This window comes from Pyrgilauda ruficollis, unplaced genomic scaffold (genome assembly GCF_017590135.1).
Source record: "Pyrgilauda ruficollis isolate IOZ18807 unplaced genomic scaffold, ASM1759013v1 scaffold72, whole genome shotgun sequence".
Classification (NCBI taxonomy): Eukaryota; Metazoa; Chordata; class Aves; order Passeriformes; family Passeridae; genus Pyrgilauda; species Pyrgilauda ruficollis.
Window position 1 is genome coordinate 2,867,132 of NW_024529044.1, and position 22,696 is coordinate 2,889,827.

Genomic DNA, 22,696 nt, shown 5'->3' on the forward strand with positions numbered 1-22,696 from the left:
GTGTAACAAGGAACGTACGTCTCCCATAAACCTGAGAGGAACCCGCTTAAATGTGTTGCTCTGAATCTCAGCAGAGAAGAAAACAGTTCTCATGAATAATTAAAGCTTAAAGAGGTCATGCTGGTTTTGCAGCCTCATTTTTATTTGTCACTGCTTAGTTTGCATTAGGAAATAGGAAGTTTCAGGTGCAGGAGCCAAATGGAATCTCTTCTCCTTATGTTCATTTGAACAGATCTATTTGGTAGCTGTCTCCATTTTTATGTATTAGGCCATTTGTTAGCTGTAATAATTTAAATCAGATCTGGGAATTAGAAAGTTTAAGGCTTTTAATTTTCATCAGGCAGTGGCTGTTCATCCCTTTGCCTTCTGGCAGGAAAGAACACTGATTCCTCATCTGGGCAGGGCTGGGGTGCAGGCAGGGTGGGGATTCAGAAACACTGGGATTCAGAAACACTGGGATTCAAACAGGGCTGGGATTCAGGCAGACTTGGGGTGCAGGCAGGACTGGGATCCAAACAGGGCTGGGATGCAGGTAGGGCTGAGATTCAGCAGGGCTGGGACTCAGCAGGGCTGGGGTCCAAACAGGGCTGGGATGCAGGCAGGGCTGGGATTCAGGCAGGATTGGGATTCAGCAGTTCTGGGATTCAGCATGGCTGGGTTCAGGCAGGATTGGGATTCAGCAGTTCTGGGATTCAGCACGGCTGGGATGCAGGCAGGGCTCTCAGGAAGGCCCTGGGTCACCCCCTGGTCCCCATCTGCACAGACCCCTCCAGTCAGCCAAGCCCCTCTCTCCTCCCAGGCCCCCCACCCACCTGCAGCCACCCCCTGCCCACCCCTCCCCTCTCCTCCTCAGCTCTCTCTCCCTCCCAAGCTTGTTTTCCTCCTCCTCTGTGCACCACCTCCCATTCCTCCACATTCTGCCCCAAAGTGCTCCTTTGCTCTTTTTCTGCTCCTTTGCTCTTTCTTCACATTGCTCTCAGCCTTTCTCCACGAAGGTGCAGCACCTTTCGGGTCGCACACACGGCTGGGAATCAGGAATAACCAAGGCACTAGTAACTCTAATTCAAGTTTAAATCCTACATGCTGCCTTTATATTCCCTTCCAGGATTTAACAATGGCGAAATATTTTTGTTCCTTTCATTTTTTCCCACTGGAAGCTGCTCAGTCTCTCCAGCAGCTCTGCTATTTGTTCCCAAGGTTAGACATCAGCCCTGGGTATTCAGCTCAACAGCGTGCACAGCTCTAATCTCTCCTGGTGGAGTGTCTCTCACACTGATACATCTTGCAGATGATTACTGAGACCTTTGCCTTGCATTTCCCAAACCCAGCCATCAGCAGGGTTTGGCAGTTCCACCCATTCTCCCAACCTTTAGATTCCCTGTTGTCATCTGCCTTGTTTCTGCCCCGCATCACTGACTGTGCATGATCAATCTCTAGAGGCTTTGCTTCTATGTATAACTCAACAAGCTGGCAGAGAGACCAGGAAGACTCATTTGTGTGCTCCAAAACGAATGGAGATCCAACTCAAGGTCACTGCATTCCAAAGACAGACACATTACAAGCATTCCTTTCAACTAAGATGATTTATGGGCTCTTATTTCCCTATTGCTTCTTCAATATCCAACTATTTTGCTGAATGCCATCATCTGATGATGAATCTACATGGATTAAGAGATGTGGAACCATTACAAGATTCCAGGAGTGTCCAAATATCCTGCATATTCCTAATCAATTCACTAGCAAGGTCCTATATCACTACTTTTCAGTGTAAACCTCATGCTTTTTCATTTAAAAAACCCAACTTTGCAATCTATGAAGGAGCCAAAAGAAAGTTTGTAAAGAAAGTTCAGCTCCAGATGTCAGGTTATAGGCATTCCCTGCTATTGGAGCTGACAATAATTCATTTAATGCAGAGAGGTAATTATTTAGTGCCTTGCAAGCTTCTGCTACAGCAAGAGATCTCACTATCAATAATCAGAACGATCAATTATCAATTCTCAGTATTGATTGCATCAATAATATGAACCATCTCCTTATTAATAGAATATAAATAGTATGAACCATTAATAATATGAATAATTTTTTCTACTGACTAGATCTGGAAGGTGTTTCCATCAGAGAAGAAGACATCAGGTGCACCCCGTGCAAGTTACCCCAAACATCCCCAAGGATTTCCCAGGTCCTCATTCTGCAGAGTTTTTTCTTAAATTTTAGACTGCTGTATGCCAGCTGCAAACCTTGCCTGGTGTGAAATGAAAATGCTTCATAAAATGGGGGGGAAATGGCCGTTTAAGAGGGTCTAAAAGTAGAAATTAAGAATAGTAAGGCAACAGCTGGAGGTTGTGCACATGTGAAAGTTGAAGTGGCAGAAAATAGAGGGGATTAAGCATCCCGCATTGCACTGGGGGTGTTTCAGGTAGTTCAGGAAGCACCCCAGAGGTGACCATGACAGTGATTCAAGTTATAAACCCACTAGAGACTTTGAAGAGACATCAGTGTCCATTTGCTTGAATTCCACCCCCAGGAAATGGCAAGCCATGGGACAGGATGTGTAGATGGGCTGTGATCCTAAAAGGTGAAGCCATCGAGCCCTGGTTGATCACAAGTTAATGAGGGAGAACTGATGACTTACCAAGGGAAGGGAAACCATATGGATAAAAACCAAACTACCCCTTAAGGGAAACTTGATTCCAGTTGTGCAGATTCAGGAAAAAGGTGTGGTTTGACATTGTGAAAATAAACATGATTTGTCATTTTGCAGCATACGAACTTCAGCAGGCTGAAGGAGGGCCTGTTCTCAGAACTGCACCCGATGCAGTTTGGCACTTCAGCCCTCTCACAGTCTGATGGACTGGCAGCAGCCTCCCTGCATGAGCAGTCTTTGTACCACTGAATCTATCTCAGGGTCAAGAGTACTGGGGGGAAAGAGCAGATTTTGGTCCAAATCCTGGCTAGATTCAGGCCAGCACTGTTCATTTCCCACACTGAGCTGTTGGGGTGGTGGTGGTCACTGTGGGGCCATTCACAGTTGTGAAAAACAACTCAGTCTCTGATATATTGTGCCAAAAGCACTGCCAGTTACTAAAGTACCTCTTTAAATTAAGGTGTTTGGAGCCAGAAAGTAAGTAAGAGCTGGAAGCTCATCAGAGGATGACTCTCAGTTCAGAGCTCTGATGGATGAAGGCTCTCACCTAAGAAGCCAACACCAGGTCCTCAAATGTTAGACTAATTTTAGCTAAGATAGAAAAGCCAGCTACAGAACTCTTAATGGAGGTTTCTCTCCAAGCTCCAAATTCACTTGAAAAGGATGAGGAGGATTATATCAGCCACCCAGAAACAGCCTCAGCAAAGTGGCAGCAGGGAAAAATATGGAAGTGAGTGGTGAGACAAACTTCTGGGCTGGCGGGATAAAGGACTGAGGCAGGAGATGCAGGACGAGCCGAGGTGTGAAGGCAGAACACAGCGAGTGTGGGCTGGGCTGGTGGAGAGAAAAGCAGACACAGAGAAGTGAGTTAACAACCCCACGACAAACCAGAAATGTTGACAGTTTCTTGGGACTGAGCCAGGCATGAGAACGCTCACCGTGGCAGGGCTGACTTGTGTCTGACTTGAAAATGTTCCTCAAACAGCATCACCAGTGTTGCCCCAAAACAACCACGGCATACCCAGCCTGAGGGATTGCCCCTATTTCCCTGTGCTGTTGATTTACGAAATGCAAACTGAACATCAAGGCTGGAAGTTTGTCAGACTTTCTCCCTAGAAAACACAGAGTCATTCCCTTAATAAGGTCTGTAAAAAGGAACAACAAAAGAGACTAAAACAGAAGCCCCTGAAATGAGCCCCACCTTGCCATCCAAGCAGCAACACGAGAGGATGTGGCTGATAAGGAGAAAATTGCAAATTGTAGTAGGAAGACCCATCAGCAGGGCTTGTGAAATTGCACAGCACACTGTTTTCTGCTCCTTGGCCAAGGAAAGGCAGCTGGGAAGGGACAGGAGCACTGCTGAATAACCTCAGTCATGAATTCTGTGGCCAAAATGCTGGTTTATGAGGCAAACATTTGAAGAAGCAGGAAAGTGAGGAGCCTAAACCGAGAGGTAACATACAACTCTCCCCTGCTCTGCCACTGCCCTGCGTTTCCCTGGTACCATTGGTATTCACTGTGGTAGCACAAGGACACTTAGTGCTTTTGGCAGCAGTTTTGTAATGACTGAAGAGAATTCAAAGGACAGCAGCCAGACACTGTGATGTGTTTTATTAGCTCCCAGATGTGCAGGTGAGGTGAATCTTTGGGAAATGAGTTTTGCTGCCATGAGTTTTCTAACATGGCTCAAGGTCTCAAAATCTTATAATGGAACAAAAGACTGTCGTAGAATTTGAAAGGCATCTTTGGCAAAGCATCTTTTCTGAATCTGTTCATTTCTTACACAGAAATACAAATGCACAACATCTCTGATGATATTTGCCCAGCTGAAAACAGGAGGTCATCTGCTGAGGCTGTGTGTTTTCCACATGAATTATAAGTGACTGAGCCTCTGTAGGCGTTTCCTGGGATATCTTCTGGTGTAGGTGATCCAGAATCTAGAGATGCTTTACCAGGCTGTATAAAATAGTGCTTGGTGCATCCCGGATTGCAGAATGTCACAAAAAAAAAAAAAAAAAAAAAAAAAAAAAAAAAAAAACCAACAAAAAAAAACCCCAGTATTTTGCTCAGAGAGTAAAATTGCTCCTGCCAGAATTTGAAGTCACCCCTCAAAAGCAGAGGTGTGACATCATCTCTTGGAAGTGTCCAAGGCCAGTTTGGACAGGGCTTGGAGCAGCCTGGGACAGTGGAAGCTGTCCCTGCCCATGGCAGAGGGTTGGGACAAGATCAGCTTTAAGGTCCCTTCCAACCCAAACCATTCTGTCATTCCACAAGCAGTGGATATTTTACCTCCTAAGCAAAGTACTCCTTCTGCCATGGGGCCAATTTCCTTGGGAAAGAGTGAGCATCCCCTGGCATCTGGAGGAGATCAGCTAAGGCCACAGGAAACTCAGGAGTGCCCAAAAAGGGGTGGCTGTGCTATGAAGGTCGACCTGCCCAAGCAGGAACCTCTGCTGTTTGCAGCTCTGGAATTGGCACTCAGGGTGGAGGAGGTGACTCCTTGGCCACAGCAGGCATGGGCTGCACTGCAGTCTGAGAGCACTGCAAAAGCAGCAGTGCAAGGAGCAGAGCAGCACAGCCTTGCTGCTGTGGGGCTGGGCTGCAAGAAGGGCTGTGAGCAGCCTCTCCTCCAGCACAGAGGGCTTTGTCCAGGAGCACCAGGGAGAGGCTGCAGGCAGCAAAAGGGAATCAGATCAAGCACTGCCACAGTGCAGGCAAGTTGGGGAAAGCAATTAGGATATTCTAAATACTGGAGAGTGAGGTGTAAGACAGTCTCTTCTCTCACAGAAAGTCTCCAGTAAATACAGGAGGGAGCATTTGCTACATGAAGGGGAGAGAATGGAGTGAGCACGTCAATGACAAGATAAACCAAGACCTGTTCCTGGAAAAAAACGTGCTTCTGCCAGGCTGGAGGGGAATGGGGAGCACTAAATAAAGGCCAGGCAAGAGCTCCCTGCCAGCCCCAGCTCCTCTGCAGTGCGTGGGCAGCAGCAGCTGCTCTGGTGTCTCCTCCAGCTCCTTGGAGCCCTCCTGAGGTGCTGAGCACACCGGGAAGGTGTTCTGCCTTTAAAAGCCTTAAAGAGGAGCAAAATGGAGCAGGCAGCAAATCCTGAGTGGCTGCTCCTCACCTGACACCGAGGGGACTGCCGGGAAACTCTGAGCAGTGGAAGGTCTGTAGGCAGCAGAGGGGGAGGACTGGAAAAAGGGGAAATTCATGTCACAGCAGAAGATAAGAAAATAAGAGACTGGAGGAGGAGTTTTGCTTTGCCCACCAGACAATTGAAAATAGATCAAAAGAAGAACCCAAAGGGTTTGTTTGAGATGACAGCTCCTAAGGAAGAAAGTGGGGCAAATTTCATACATTTCAACATTTTAAAATAATTGTCTTCCTGCCCAGGAAGTAGATGGGAAGCAAATGAAAGGGAGTAGGCCAGATTCTGATATCTCTGGGTGAGACAGATTTGAGTCCAGTACAGGGAAATCAGAATCTGGCCCAAAAGTAGGCAGTTCCTCTCCCTGCAGTGAGAAACAAGTGAGTTCTGAGTTAGGGAATGAAAGATAAAGAAGAAAATAACTTCTAAAAATGAAATGAAATATTCCTTTTTTTCACAGTCTTAAGACCTGCAGAGAAACATGGTTAAGAGTAAGGATGGATTCCATTTAAAGACTTGGCTGAGCCGAATTTGCTTTGGCCTGACCATGACAGGCACAGGCAGCTTGTCCTGCCCAGCTGGTTTGTGGCACCAGGGTAGCCCACAGGAATGGGAATAAACTCCTACTCTTTTTATGTCCTGAACATTTTCTGAACACAGGATCTACCCTGGCAAAAGTATGATAATAACCCCAGGTACGAGCAGTGCTCTTCATCAAATTCATCTTCAGGATGAAACAAAAACACAAACTGTCATATGGACAAATTTCCAGGACTGGCAGGACTCCGAGGGTGTCAGACAGAATCTGTCTCAAAACCAGCCTATGCTTTGAAGTTTCCAGCTCTTACAACAGCCAAACTTTTTCAAAGGCAGACACCCAATAAATGTGTATTTAACCTCCTGAGGCTTCTTCCTCTGCTGGCTGCATCCTCCACAGTGATGAAGGCAGCTCACAGCAGCATTGGGGAGAAGCAAATTCACATGAGGTGTGTTTTGCACATGACCTGCATCAATAGTTCATGATTTCTTTTATAATGACAGCATTAAACACCTCCAGGCAGAGGCTCGTGGGATCTGTGCTCATTGGAGTAACTTAAGGACAGGCTTGTGAAACTCTCAGCAACCAGCAGGAGACAAATAATCAGACTTGGGACAGCTTAACACAGAAAGTTCCAAGCTGCAGGAAAATATCTAATGCTGTTCCTTGTGGTCTGAGGGGAGAGGTCAGGACTAGAATAATCCCTGTTTGACCAGCAGCACCACAAAGCAGGTTTTGAAAGTAAAAGGAGGTGCACCCTTGATTCCTCTTTTGAGGATTATTTTGTGACAAGAGGAATAAGAAGAAAGCAAAGGCAGCAGCTGCATGTGCTGTGGTGTCAGTCCAGTGAGACAGGGGAGTTGTGCTGGTGGAAAATCAAACAAATGAACACAGTGCACAGATAAATATTTTTGTGGAGATGAACACTTTTTGGCATGTCTGATCTCCTTTGCTCAAATCAGTCAGCAAAGGGCTTCAGAACCTGTCAGCAGAGAAATCCTCCTAAGGAAAAAAAATACACAACTGTTTCTCTTCTCCCCTGGCAGAGTCCAGCACCGAGGCACTCTCACTCCTATAAATAGAGGTTCTCCACTGATGTCCAAGGGAAGTGTAAAGCCATGCCATTAAGGAAACCCAGTCCTGCACGACGTGCTGGGATGGACACTGTGTTCAGGCAACTTCTGTTACAGCAGCCCCACTCTGCTTGTCACACTTTCCTCGTGGTCTGTGACACTATCTGTCAGTCAGCCCTCTCTGTGCTGATATGTTCAGAAAACTTGTCATTTAAACATTCAGATATTCATGTGTTGCAGTAAATCAGGCTGACAGCTGGCTCTGGAACTGAGGCACAGTATTTAATCACAGAATAGATGCAACAAGCAGAACCATCGGTCCAAATTTCCCATGGTACCTTACTAATTGCCTTATTTTTAATATACAGTCAGCTCCTTGCAACTTGTATTCCCTGTTTCCACAAACACTTGCTGTCAAATGATCCTGAAAATGATTTCATTCCATGTCTCCAAACCATCCTAGAAGTCCCACATTTGCCAGGAAGCACTGGGCTGGTTGGTGAGGTTTTGGGCTGGATGGCTGTGGGTGTATTGACCTGCCTGCAGGTGACTGCTGAAGACAAGTGGCCACTTCTACAGACATTCACAGCCCTCATCCCAGCCGTGCAACTCCTCTGGGAGAATCCCTGCTTCGCACTATTAATAGTGTGCACGTGTGTGCTCCAAGTATCCGGAGCTGCTGGAGAGCTGCAGGATGGGGCGTGTTGGCAGGGGAGGGTTTGACCCAAGACACTGCAAATGTCTGGTGTCCCATGAGGAAACAAGACAAGCTTCTCTCCCAGGTCCCAAACCCAGTGTTTTCTGCATCAAGGAGGGCTGGCAGCTGAAAGAGTTAAGGGGGCAGTGGCTCTGCAGAAGATGCTGGAGAGGGGGAGAGCAGCCCAGCCCCTGGCCCCCAGTCTCCGCTGCTATCAGACGTCGCCTCCCGCAGCGCCTGCTCAGCACCGGGAGACAAAAATCACTATTGACACAAGTGCCCCGCAGACAGGGCCCTGTGCTGCAGAGCTGCTCGAGTCTGGAGTGCTGGAAACCTATTTTAAATGACAACAGAGCAGTAATGCTGTGGGAAGATCTTCTTGTGTAGTTTTCAAGATTAGGGCGGGGGGAAAACAAAAGTACAGCCTTGTATTGATAAATATTGTCAGACATTTGAGGACTCTGTTTTCCAGTGCTGATTTGTGCAAACACTTCCAGGGCATTGGGGAATGTTGTCACTGATAAACACTAACCACAGGAAATGGCTGTTCTCAAAGACATGGCTGATGGTATGGACAATAACAGGATCATGTAGTGCATGGCTACCAAATTAATAAGCATTTGCATCCTAAGCATTAATCTTCACTCTCAGTCATCAAAAAATAAAAACCCAGTGAACAATCTGCAGTGGTAGAGGCAGGATTATTAAAGGATTATTTGAGAAAGAGCAAGGAGAAGGCAATATGTCATCAGAATTTGGGATCACTACTTTGATTTGCTGTTGAAACCTCTATGTATTTTGAGATCTCAAACCCCAAAACAAAGCTTAATCTTCACTCAGGCACTACAGTTGCCTCCCTTATCATGTTATCTGAGTACATCACACTCTAATTATAGTTGTCTGAACAACACTTAGTGAGATTGGGAAGTACTAACCTTGCCAGAGAAGCCCTTGAACACAGAGCAGAACCAAGTCAGAAATGCTTTTTAGTTCCTAATTGCCAGCTAAGTATGCGGCAACCAGTGGGAAAAAATTGTTCTTACACCATCAACAACACTTCAGAAAATTTACCTCTTCATTATCATTAAAGAAGATCCTGAAGTCCTGGCTCAAAATTCAGAACAAAGTTTTTATTATTATGACGGGGAAAAATGCATTCTAATATTTGTATTTCTAAAAGCATCATTAAAAACATATCAGTAATCATTCAAAGAAAGGAGTAATACTTACAGCATCTCAGTGGGATATTATATCTCACTCTCAAGAGGTATCCAGAAGTGCTTCTCAATATTTTAGTATCTGTTAGGCAGTGATTGCAGTTTATTTATCTCTCTCTCTCTAGTGGGTACAGCAGTAGGAGTTAAATATTCCATCTTCCTCTCCCAAGGATATAAGGGACTCTATCCCCAAACTCAGGCAAGAAGGAAAATCTCTCTGCCCCATCCCCCCTGGGTGGGAGATGGTTTTGTGTGCCTCAGTGAGTGTGGACCTGGGGCCACGTTTGCCTGCACACTTGTTCAGGGCAGCTCCTGAGAAGCCTTGGAGAGGAGCTTCAAAGAGCTCAGCCCTCGTGCAGATGCTTGCAGAATGATTGCTACTGAGTTTATTTGGGGCGTTTCCTTTTCTGCCACCTCTGCCATTCCATGACTTTTATTCTTTATGCATTGCTTTACATGCCAGGGCATGGAGATGAATGCATGGCTCCACCAAAGCCCAGCTTTGACTTGCTCCTATTTTTTATCTATAAATACAACTCAGACTCTGCTGTCAGCTTTTAGAGCTGACCACTGCTTCAGTAGCTTCTCCAGCTAGTTTTAATTTTTGCCTAATCTGAATTTCAAAGTCAGTCATTATGAAGAGGTATTGTTACTTTTCCTAGCAAGCCTTTATTTCAGATATTTTGTGGATTGAAAGAGGCCTCAGTACTATGCAGATCACCAGAATTCTTGATAGCAACTTCAAGCCTCACTGAGAGTTTAATAAGCTGTTGCTGAATTACATTGCACTTGTTAAATTTATAGAAAAAAGTTATTCAGTCTGCTGCTGTTATCAGCTATCAAACATCACAGACACTAGAGAGGACCCTTAACCAGTATCTCTAGTCTGAACTACATTAAAAAATACTGGGGAGAATATTTTGAATTCCTAGGCTTTGATACAGGTCCAAATTTCACAGTCATTTGCAATTTCTATAATAATTTAGCCAGATAAATAATGACCAATCCCAGTATTCCTATAAAAAAAAAGGAACTCTCAAGCTCATCCAGATTTCTTTTTGGGGAGGACAGGGCAGAGAGGTGATTAACCTGTTTTTTACCTCTGCTAGTCTTGCTAATACTCTTTCATGTGAAAGGCTCTGAATACAAGAGCCAGGAAATGAAGGTCTCATCAGTGCTGTCCTGCTGGTGCATCCCAGCCCTGCTGTGGAAGGAATGGCTTCATGGCCTCTGTGAAAGTTCTGCTGAGGGGCCCATTTCACTCAGCAGTTTAATTATGTTGGGCCATTTTACAGAGCCCAAAGCCCTCCATCAGTCCATCAGTGCTGCAACACAAGAGGCTCTGAGAACGTTTCAGTCTTGCAGACTCCTCATCTGTTAAGTGAGTTTCTGGAGTGAGGTGTTTGTTTGGGCTGTTGCCATGTCCACGCTCTGGGAATGTGCAGAAGGAGCCTGTGGTGGGGCACAGAGGATCTCCCTGTCTGCACTGCAGCTCAGTCACCTGCCATACTTCTACTTTTATATCAGCTGTGGTTGAATTCAGACAATTAACTTAGCCTTTACTGGAGAACCACAGAATCATGGAATGGTTTGGGTTCAAAGGGATCTTAAAGCTCACCCAGTTCCACCCACACTTTCCACTGTTCAAGGCTGCCCCATCCAGCCTGGCCTTGGACACTTCCAGGGACGGGGCAGCCACAGCTTCTCTGAGCACAGGGAGGAATTTCATCCTAATATCCCCTCTAACCCTGCCTTCTGTCAGTGTGAGGAGGACACAGAATACAATACCTACAGACACACAAGGTGTACAGACTGAGAGGTGTCCCCACCCATAGACACACAAGCACAGTCCTTGAGAAGCCTATTTCCATGGGAAATTAGGATGGGAAAAATATTTAGATATATTTTTCCTTAATAAACAGAGAGGATAAAAATCACACTCTGAATGTATTTCCTGTAAATTGCACACCTTAATGGAGAGACTCAATGAAAAGTTCATGTCACAGAGGCTCTGTAATGCTGGGGGTAATTCAGTTCCATTGTGTGAACTGCCATGAAAATGAGCACTGGCACCTTTAAAACCTGAGTTTTGCATGGCCTTGCCCCAGAGCCATGAGGAGCAGCAGCCCCTGTGGTGGCCAGCACAGCATGCACAGGCACACAGGCTCAGCAGCAGCAAGCCCAGCTGAAGTGCTCTCCCCACCTGGCAGCCAGGACAGGTGTGACACTTCCAGATGTGACATGAGCCACTTGCATCTTGTTCCCAGGCTTTGAAGTGCTGTGCAGAGAAAGCCTGAGCCGTTGCTGCAATTAGAGCTGATACATCATTTACTGGAAGAATTTAATGCGCTGTAGTAGCAAACCTGCAGTTGACACTCACAGGGTGCAATTTAAATCCTCTGGATTAGTAATTCTTTTGAGATTTTTGTAATCATTGGTAATAGGTAGTGAAATAAATCCACATTTATATCCTACAGACTGCAGCTGTGCTTCTGTTAAAGTAGTATTAAGTGATGGGTTTTAAATCCTTCTGCCAGCTCGAGCCGTAAGCACCGAGGCTCCTGTGCAGGGATAGCTCAGCCTGGGTGATGTGTTCCCGAGCAGGAGAGCGCTGGTTAATGAATAATGAAAGCACCACGGCACCATCACAGCTCAGGGCTCACTCCTGCAGGAAGCTCTCGGGGGAGAGCTCCCCGTGTAGCTCCCTGTGCCACAGCAACCCAGCTGCAGCTCACACTGTGGAGAACTGTGACAGGAAAGAGCACAGAATGCTCATGGACAGCTTTACCTGCATGGACAAAGTGCTGAGGTGTCCAGTCGAGCGAGGGGTTTGTCCAGCCAGCTCTGGTGTTGTCCCTCCAGGGATCAGGAGTGCATCAGGAGTGCATGTTGTGCCCTGACTTTACTGCACAGGCTCCCAGTTAGCTAAACAAATATGCCATTAAAAGCTGAGCCAACCTTGAGTGGGACATACGGGCTTAAACTGCAGCAGGAAGAGATTTATGGACTTGTTTTCACAGCCTAGAGAGTAATTGAAGAGGCCTCAGACAATTCAGCATTTACTGGCACTTCACAGGGGTGAGATGGGAAGGGTGATGGGAGTGAGATTGGCACTGGGAGCCCCAGCTATGGAGCAGGGACCCAGCCTGACAGCCACTCTGGGAACAAAAAGAAGCTTTGCAAACTCAGTATGCTTGTAAGATAAGCACAGAGCTGATAAAGTGAAGCACTTAGAGATTAAAAATCTCAAGAGGACGATATAAGTGGCTGAAGGAAAGAGCCCAGGAATCCTGGCTGTCCCTTCCTTCAGCCAATCTGCCCAAATTTCATTACTTTAGAGATGGTTTCTTGACCAGTTAAAAAAAGCACATTTACCTGGTTCTGTTCCTTATGGGTTCTGTTTGCTCTGTTTCCATCCAGGAATCTACAAAGGACATTGTTTCCGGATCAACCACTTCCCTGAAGACAATGACTACGACCACGACAGCTCAGAGTACCTTCTCCGTAAGTGAGCAGTGATACCCAGCACACAGATGTGGCCACAGGGGCTTCCCTGGGCTTCTCTTCTGCAGAGAGCAACCCCAGTTTTACTCACTGCCAGATTGGCCAGTGGTGCCACGTGTCCAGTTCATGCTGCAGCTGGCACAGCCATCACCCCTGGGAACCCCCACTTCACAGAGTCTTTGAATCATGGGATGGTTTGTGTTGGAAGGGACCTTAAAGACCATCAAGTTCCAACCCTCTTGCCAGAGGGTTTCAAGGATTTTTTTCCAAGGTTTGCCTTCAGCCAGGGGAATGCTCATAATTTTGGTGTTGATTGTCTAAACATCATATGGCAAATTTTTAAATGAAAACTACAGCCATTTTGCCCAGATTGACAAGGATATTTTACAGAGGGAGTATTTATAGGGTTAGTGTAACAAAACAAGTTTGAGGAGTGGATTCCAGCCCATTAGGAAACTTTACCAAATGCTTAAACCTAACCTTTACTCAAGCCTCAACCTTTGCAGCTGGTGAGCCACGTCCCCCTGCAGTGAAATTACTGCATTGTAGGAAGGAAGCTGAAATTTCTGCAGCTAACAGCAAAATCCCAGCATGAACAGGGGCCATGGCTTCCATGCCTGGCCAGCCAGCCACTGCTGCTCCACACTGGCATGGAATTCCCCCCAGGAGGGATTCCACCCACCAACCTGGTGCTTGGAATCAGGGCAGTTGTTTCATCCCCTCCACATGACCATTCTCGCAGGTGATGGCAAGTCTTGGAACCCGATTCTTCACCCAACCATGAAGTCGGCAAAGTTGGAGTTAGATTCCCCTTCCCCAGAGGACTCCTTGCCTTGTTGTTCTTTGTGAACAACAGAGCTGAGCAGCCAAGCAGAAAGCAGTGCCCTTTACCAGGGAGAGGAACTGCAGCTCACAAGGTGTTGGGAAATCAGGGAGCAGAGAACAACACTGCTGGCAAAGCAGAGAACTCCTCAATTACAATATTAATTACCTCAAACACCACTTAGAGAACCACTCTGCCCTTCTGCTCACTTCTGGGCAACAACTTCTAGTTGCTAAGACATGAAGAAGGAAAAATTCTCCGAAAAGTTTGCCTCACCAGAAAACCCAGATGTTTTTTTCCTCTTTGCTCTTGTCGATTTAGATCAGTCATAGCAGCCGGGTGACACGATTTCAGAGCTCAGGCAAAGGCAGAGTGTGAGCACAGCTGCATTTATCTTTCATACAAAGCCTTGGAACTAATGTTAAATTGATGCCAAGTCAGCTTTAGGAAACAAACATCATTAGTAAAAGGAAAGAGGAATTAAGTAGCATCATGATAAAAGCACATTATGCCTTCTTTATATGGAGAAAAGTGAGAACTGGGGAAAACAGTCTCCAGCTCCACGTTAAGCTATGAGACTGGTAAATTGTTTGTAAATGTGCTTATGACGGGTGTTCCTAAAAGCTGTTTGCAGAAGTGACTAAGTACAGATCTTAAAAACAAGTTGGTCCAACCCTTTATGTCTTCTGCAAAATCAGTCTCTGGTGTCTCCCCCGCAGAGCAGAGCTCACCTCACAGAGCCTGCACGGAGACAAGGCTCCTTGGCTTTAACTTTCATAAGAAAACTGCAGTTTCCCATGCACAGAGTTGATTTAGAGATTACTGAAAGGTAACGTGTCTAAATCCAGAGGAGATGAGCTCATACCTGTATGTAATAGGGACCAAATCATTGCCTAAGACAGGAGGATATTTGCGTACTGTTTCACAGGGACGAGAGAGCTTCCGTCCTGTTTTTGCCCTCTGCAACACTTTTGCAGTCTACTGGCTCCATTCTCCACTATTTCTGGCCATTTCTTGGCACAGTTTCTCAGAGGGACATGTTGGGACTAATATTTATTTTTCCTGCCTGGCTTAGACAAAGGCACCCACACTCATGTGTTTTGTGCTCCTGAAGCAGCAGTGTGAGGGGTCTCAGCCTCTTCCACAGCCCCCAGATTAATTTGGGCTTTAGAGAAATGCAAATACTATAGTGTTAGTGTCGAGCCCTGGTTCAAAACCCCACGGAAATCAGTGACAAAAATGACTGATTTTGGGAGACTTTGGTACAGGGAATGGGTAGAGGCAGGAGTCTGGATTTTGCCCTTTGGTGTTCAAGCTGCTCCCTGCGAAACCAAGAGAATGACAGCACAGGACAAGCTGAGACGTGCAGAGGAGCTCAGACAAGACCCTTCCTACTGAACCTTCCCCGTGGCAACACACGCCCATCTGTGTGTCTAAAAAATCCCCCTCTGCCTGAGCAGGGCCCCAGCGAGCAGCAGATGTCCCAGTGCCAGCACGGACCCTGGGCTGCCATCGCATCCCCAGCGGCAAACATGCCCCGGTTCCCTGTCTCCTGCTTCCCTGTGTCCTACTTCCCTGTCTCCTGCTTCCCTCTCTCCTCCTTCCCTGTCTCCTGCTTCCCTCCTCTCCTGCTTCCCTGGTGTCTCCTGCTTCCCTGGTGTCTCCTGCTTCCCTTGTGTCTCCTGCTTCCCTCCTCTCCTGCTTCCCTGGTGTCTCCTGCTTCCCTGGTGTCTCCTGCTTCCCTCTCTCCTGCTTCCCTCCTCTCCTGCTTCCCTCTCTCCTGCTTCCCTCCTCTCCTACTTCTCTCTCTCCTGCTTCCCTGTCTCCTGTTTCCCTCGTGTCTCCTGCTTCCCACTCCTGCTTCCCTGTCTCCTGCTTCCCTCTGAACTGCTTCCCTGGTCTCTTGCTTCCCTGTCTCCTACTTCCCTCCTCTCCTCCTTCCCTCTCTCCTGCTTCCCTGTCTCCCGCTCCCCTGTCTCCCGCTCCTCTCCGCGTTCCTCGGGCACACCCGGCCGGGCTCTCCCGTGCAGCCCCGCCGGAGCACGGGCGCCTCTCCCTCCGCACGAGCGGGCTCTCAGCTCGCTGCGCGCTGCGGATCTCGGGGCTCTGCTTAACTGAGCAGGGGGACCCCGCTTCAGGGCCATCTCTACACTGTTACAGCATCCTCTTTTCAAAGCCTTTCCCTCGGCTCCTGCCTTTCTGGAGATTAAAAGCCCAAGCCGAGCAGGGTTTGCAGCCCCATGGGGAGGAGCGGCTCCACCGAAGGAGGTGTCACCACACATAGCGGCGCACGGCAGGCGATGCAAACCGACAGGACGGTAAACAAGGGAGGGAGAAAAGCCAGGGAGAAAGCAAAAACCAGATTGCCTTAATGTTTTTTGATGTGCTGTCACTTTATTACCAGTATCAGGAGACATATGTAAATTCTACGTGGTACCTTATGAGCTTCCTTTGAAATTTCAGAGCTAAAAGTACACATTGGAAAAAAATATATATTGTGGAATTTTTCAGGAAGAGAACACTGTGTGTTTTGTTTCTCTTCATTAATTACCTACTATAGAAAAATTATCTCTGAAATTTATTAGTACAAATAGAACAACCCACCCCTTATTTTTGGTACATCTGACAAGTTCCTTCCAATGATATCACTGAAGCATTTTGGGAAAGCTCTTTGATTTAACTGAAATCATTATAAACAGCATGGCCATAAAGTGCAGGAAGCAATATCCAGAAAGGGTGGGCCAGAGGCGATTTTAAGCCTTTATCCAGGGCACAAAAACAGACAGAGAGATTTGGGGTGCCTTAAAATCCAGCAGCAGAGATTGACTGTGAATCTAACAATTTCTAACAAATTTCTAACAATTGACTGAAAAAAATGAGCCAAAGCCAAAGTGCTGTTAATTCATAGCACACACGTGGGGATACAAGCAGGCCAAGGGAACAGCTCTCACCTCTCAACAGGCTCTGACCAGAGCCCTTACACCCACTCGCATCAGTTGGCTTTGGCAGTTCCTGCGAGACGCTGTCTGAATAGCAATGCACCCGCCTGGCCCGGCTTCAGATCCGGCTGGAAAATGCCCCAGCTGTGAAGGACACGTGCAGCGACGCTGCCGGTTTGGGAAAGGATGGACTTTTCTCGCTCTTGCCGGTCGATACAGGCAGAATCTTCCCAGGCAGGCGCTGTCTTTTTGGGTTTGTGTCCGGACCGTCCCTGCCAGGCCCGGGCGGAGCGGGGCCGGTGCGGAGCCCCCAGCCCCGTCCCTCCCGCAGCCACTGGGAGCTCTGCCACCAGATCCCAGGGGAATCGTTAGGAAGCGATCCGCTGAGTCGGGAACGCCACGGCCATCGACAGCGAAATGAGAAAGCAGCAGCTGGAACATCTGCCCGTTTGTCCCGGGAACCGGCGCCGCTCGCCGTGCGCGTCTGGCAGGAGGATGCGCCCGGAGAGACCGCGGCGCTCCCGGCACCGCAGCGCGCACATGGCGTTTGCTCCTCTCCGCTCACCCAGCCCTGGGGTACCCCGGCCTCCCAGGCTGCTGGGGGGTTTCCGTGCCGCTGTGACAGCAGCCTCGGACTCTCACTCGCCTTGGGATCCCCCAGCCCGGCGCCCCCCGCTCTGCCGGGGCTCCCCTCTGCGCCCTCGCCTTTCCCCAGCTTCAGGGTGATCCCATTTTCCACAGCGGTATTCAGCACCTTATCTCCCCTTCTTCAAAAAATAAATCCTCTCTCTATAGCAATAAAACTCGGTTCCTCACTCTGCCTTTCAGAAACCCCTGGCAGCTTTTACCCCTTTGGTTTTTACAATACAGACATCTCTCTTCTCATGCTTGTTTATTTTTTCTCAGCCCTTTTGTTCCCTCACTGCCGCTTCCCTGTCGATTGCTGCTCTGTCTTGTTGTGACCCGACTTTGAAAGCTGGCTTGAAGTGGTGTTTTAATATTTTTGTGGGGGATTTTATACGCTGATGAATGGACTGAAGCATGCAGAATTTTAAATGACTACTTTGCTGTCGGGAAACTAAACACAAACATCTAAGACACACTTGTTAAAATTCCTTCCTTAGAAATTTGAAAGGTTTCAATGTCCTTAATATCCAGCAAAAGAAAAAGAAAAAGGGGTTATTAGCTGTGCATGCTGGCAACATGGATGCTGCTGACTTCAAGAGCTGTAATTTGCTCACCTTGTGTGTGCACCACGGAACAGATCCGTCTGCTCCAGCTGTCCCAAACGTTGTAGGGTTCATAGCCAGCTCATGAATTTTTCACTGCTGCTCCCTGCGTGGTGCTGAGTCTTACTGTCACTTACCTCATGCTTTGCCAGAAATATTCTGCACACGGTGGCATCAGAAAATGCCAGTAATGCTGGACTTCCTGGGAGGAAGCTCAAAAGATTGAAGCCACTCTAGTTGAGAGTCTTTGTCACACTGGCCACCTCATGGCTTCGTCATCCCAAAAACTTGCCCAGAAATGCAGAATCAGTGATAATTCTAGGAAAAATGAATAAAAAACGATAATGAGTTAGATATTGGGGAAAATTTCTCACTGAAAGGATTATGAAGCACTGGAACAGGCGTCCCTGAGTATGTTCAAAAAATGTGTGGATGTGGCTGGCACTCAAGGATGTGGTTTAGTGGTGAGCGTGGTGGAAGTGCTGGTTTCACTGTTGGATTTGATGATCTTAAAGGTCTTTTTCAATCTTAACAATCCTCTGGATCTATTAAGTCATTCTTCTTAACAATTTTAGGGAAAAAACAGGGCTTTTGAGACTCTAATCTCCACACTTGCACCCGAGGAGGCACCCAAAATGATTGCTCTGTCCTCCCTTCCTGCCTGTCTCCCTGCAGGCATCGTCCGTGCCTCCAGCGTGTTCCCCATCCTAAGCACAATTTTGCTGTTGCTGGGAGGACTCTGTGTCGGAGCAGGAAGGATTTACAACAGCAAAAACAACATTATTCTCAGCGCTGGGATTCTCTTTGTTGCAGCAGGTATGTTCTGTTTAAATTGAGTTCTTAAGAAGTGCTGCTGTTTTCAGCTGGAAAAGACTCTGGAAAAGCTTCTTGGCAGTGCTTTTCCTGCATCCCTTTGCTGGACTGAGGGCATTAACAACACCACACCAGGCAAATTTCTCAAGACAAAATTATGCTCTTGAAGCCCCACAATAAGTATATTCTAGAAAAGCTTTTGGTTTTCCTGCAGAAAGAAGTGAAATTCAGTAACAAGCATGTTTTACACTATTTAAAATATATTAAACATTAGATGAATCAGGCATCTCTTACACCTAGGGCCTTTTTTTTTTTTAATATGAATGCAGAAAACGTTCACCTCTGATAGGTGAGCCCGTTTTTCACACTAGAAACATGTGAGAGAGCCCCATTGTTAATAGCTCTCCCTGCAGCCTGGATTAAGCGTGCAGCATTTAGATGAAAATTCAGCAAGGTGGAAGAGAACTTATTTTGATCAAGGTGAACAGCCATAGCCCTGAGCTCCAAATGTATTTTTATCATTCTTCTGGATGTTAGAATCCCACTCACAATATTAGTGAGCTCCCACAAGCTGCTGCTTTTCCACTGTGGCAATGAAGAGATGGGGAAAAGTCCTGCTGAATATTTTGGGATCCATGAGAGCACACATTACCATATGTTGACCTATTGGCTGTTTTTCAAGAATAAATGAATCCTTGAGAGAAATGTAAGAGTAAATAAATGTAATAAAATTTCCTTGTCCCAGTCTTAGAACCACTCAGCCCAGAAAGTAACATGGCTTAAATTATATCTCCCCAGCCACACAAACACTGATTTATGTTTTTCTTCCTCCAGGTCTAAGTAATATCATAGGGATCATTGTCTACATATCGAGCAATGCAGGTGACCCAAGTGACAAGCGAGACGAGGACAAAAAGAACCATTACAACTATGGCTGGTCTTTTTATTTTGGAGCTTTGTCTTTTATTGTGGCCGAAACCATAGGTGTTCTGGCTGTGAACATTTATATTGAGAAGAACAAAGAGCTGAGGTTTAAGACCAAGAGGGAATTCCTTAAGACTTCTTCCAGTTCTCCTTATGCCAGGATGCCAAGCTATAGGTACAGGAGGCGGAGGTCCAGATCCAGCTCCCGCTCCACAGAGCCTTCTCCATCCAGGGACATTTCTCCAGTTGGCATGAAGATAGCGGGCACCATCCCCATGAATGAAATTTCCATGTACACCCTTTCCAGGGAGCCTTTGAAGGTTACCACGGCTGCCAGCTACAACGCAGACCAAGAAGCCAGTTTCCTGCAGGTCCACAACTTCCTCCAGAAGGAATTTAAGGAAGGACTCCATGTCAACATGGTCAACAGGAGAACGACGCCGGTTTGAAGCACCTTCCTTCCTCGTGCTTTTTGAAGAGATGCCCAAACAGAATGGATCTGTCAGGAGCGATGTTAAAATACCCTCTCACCTCTTTAATTGTGGCATGCGTTGAGGTAGCAAGTGGAGATCCTCTGGACCAACATAAAGATATTTACACGCTCGTAGCTTTTTTTGAAGCTATTTGGAGTTTGTTTATTTCCGTTCTTGGTGTCACAAGATGAAGGCAGTTCATGTTCCTGCACTTTTGTAGTGTGTACACAGTCTTGGAGAAACTGCAAAGGACTGGCCACCAGTGTGTTTTAAAGGATTACAGAAAATTTGTTGTACTTTTTCTTTTCTAATATTGAGATCCCTTAATACAAACTTGCAAATATAATTTATAACCAAGCCCAAGGATGAAAATGAGCTACTCATCAAGTGAGCCACTTTCCTTCAACATGGTGTAAGCTTTGCCTCTTTCAAAAGAAAAAAAAAAGAAAAAAGAAAAAAAAAAAGAAAATATTTTTGAAGGCAACACTTTCTAAAACTGACCTGTGCCACTGAAACCGTAGAGCACCCACGTACTGAGCATTACAGACTCTCTGATGGGGTGGGAAGGGGGTCTCCCATTCCTGGGGTAAGGCATCCCTTGGGGCAACGCAGGCCAAGGAGCAGAGGGTGGGTGCGTCTTGAAACACCTAGAAAGGAAAAAGATTAAAGTAGGTGGGACTTGAGCCTATTTGCAAGTATCATTTCTTGCCTAACGTTTAGAAAACTTGAATTCTCATTTCGACGAGCCCTAGTGCCTGATCCGGCAAGGTGCTGAGTGCTGGCTGTCAGGAGCCCCTGGAGACTGCCCCGAGCGCGGCGGGGAGCAGGGCTGAGCCGCCGCTGCCCCGCCACCGCGCTCCCGATTTCCTTACGCTTCACAAGTGCAACACTAACGCTACTGCAAACCGAGATCTCTGAGCAAGCAGAAGAGACCGCGCCCGGACTCGCGAAACTTCCCGCGGCAACGGGAGCCGAGTGTTAACAGAGCAGATGACAACTTTGTATTTTTTAAAACAGAACAAACAAAAAAAAGGGAAAAAAAAAAAAAGGAAAAAAAATCACCGTTTATGAGATATTTATTAAACTCTTTTTATTATGAATTAAGTGCCGCATGGTGCAAGGTATAGTTGCTTTTAGATGGAAATGGTGGTTCGACCTAATTTAATTTATTTTGTAATGATGCATCTACTTACGTGCAGAGAGCCCACAGCAAACTCTATGCATCACGTAAGGAGGGAACTAATTTGTACCCTTTGCTTCTGTATGTTTCTAAAAGAGTCTGAAATATTATTTTCTTTTCTTATAAATTCCTGCTTTCAGTTTTTATACTAGGCTTGGATCTCAAAGCTTGATGGCCTGACTCAAAGGTAATTTAATTTAATAGTACTCATGCTGATTTTAGTGACCACTCGACCAAGCCATATGAGAATGAGGTGCCCGATTCCCCTCAGATGAATTAGATGCAGTGAGAGAGGAGCATCTAATTCCTGTAGATTCCTTTGAATATCCCCATCATCTTTGCCCAGAAAATCTTTGCTAGCAGAACACTAGACAAGTGGTGACAAGAAAAAATCCATAATTTGGAAAGTTTGGGTCACTGGTAGTGGGAGATCTCAGCCAAACTGTTAAAACCTCTTTAGTCTTAATTTATCCTATGATGGCCCCAGGGCTAGAGACTCAGTGGTGGTTTGGATACGAGGCTTTCAGCTAGTGGAACCAAGTTCTCCAGGGAAATCCCGGAGAAGCTGCCTTAACATCCCAAAAAGGAAGTTGAATCCCTGTCTCTCCAGAGAAACCCACTCAAGCCTCTCTCCTTGCAAGAACCAAGACACAATTCTCAATTTTAAGCGAGAGTCTTCCCCTAGTCACTGTTAAGCTCTGCCTGGCCCTCAGCCTGGCACAGCCACATCATTATTTTGGCAGGGGTGGGTTGGAGCCTTCATCCCTGCTCATTAAGAGTTTCCATTCAGGTTAAAACTCCGCTGGGATCCTTTTTTCAAACCTCTGAACTCTGAGAGCTAAAGCGAATGGAGCAATGGGAATGATTTAAAACTAGAAAATGTTGTGCTACTTTCTGTATCAACACACTATGGAGAAAGATGTTACACAAGCTTTTTAAAAAAAATTCAAACAGAGGCAGAAAAGAAAACTTTTTTACCTACTTTTCGGCTAGGACAACATAAAAGGGTTCTAAAATTATTAAAGTTCTTGATGAAAGGTTTTTTTTACAAGAATCTTTATGCTTTCAAACAATAAATTATTTCCTACTTTTTGAGACTTCGTAATATTAAAATACTTTGATTAGCTATGATAGAAGTAGAAGTTTGCAATGAAAAAAAACAACCTTCTGTCTCATTAGTGTGTCATACTAAGTGCTAATTAATTTACATCTAATTATAGTCAATGTATTTTTCAAGTGCAATTTCCCAGAACTATTTGTTTCCCACTGTGTTAAAAAACTAATAGTTAGAACTAAGTCCTCATCCGTGTTTACTGTAATTAAGAATAAAACCATTCCCTTTCAAACCAGGAGTTAGATATAGGCTGTTTCTCTAAACTCATGTACCTTGAACTGGAAGTGGACAGTGTGAGGTTTGCTCGCGCGTGGGTTTTGTTCTTTTAGTCGTCGTTCTCCAGTGAATGTGCTTCAAACCACCCATCTGATTCCAG

At 46.2% G+C, this 22,696-nt stretch overlaps 1 protein-coding gene across 1 annotated transcript in view; it reads left to right on the forward strand.

The window, feature by feature from the left end:
• The window catches only part of CACNG4 (calcium voltage-gated channel auxiliary subunit gamma 4), a 40,514-nt gene extending 20,512 nt beyond the window's left edge, over positions 1 to 20,002 (forward strand). The window contains exons 2-4 of the mRNA XM_041485651.1: positions 12,742 to 12,825; positions 18,492 to 18,632; positions 19,464 to 20,002. Coding sequence (XP_041341585.1) covers positions 12,742 to 12,825; positions 18,492 to 18,632; positions 19,464 to 20,002 — 764 coding nt within the window. The remainder of the gene's footprint in view (positions 1 to 12,741; positions 12,826 to 18,491; positions 18,633 to 19,463) is intronic.
• The last annotated feature ends 2,694 nt before the right edge of the window (positions 20,003 to 22,696 follow it).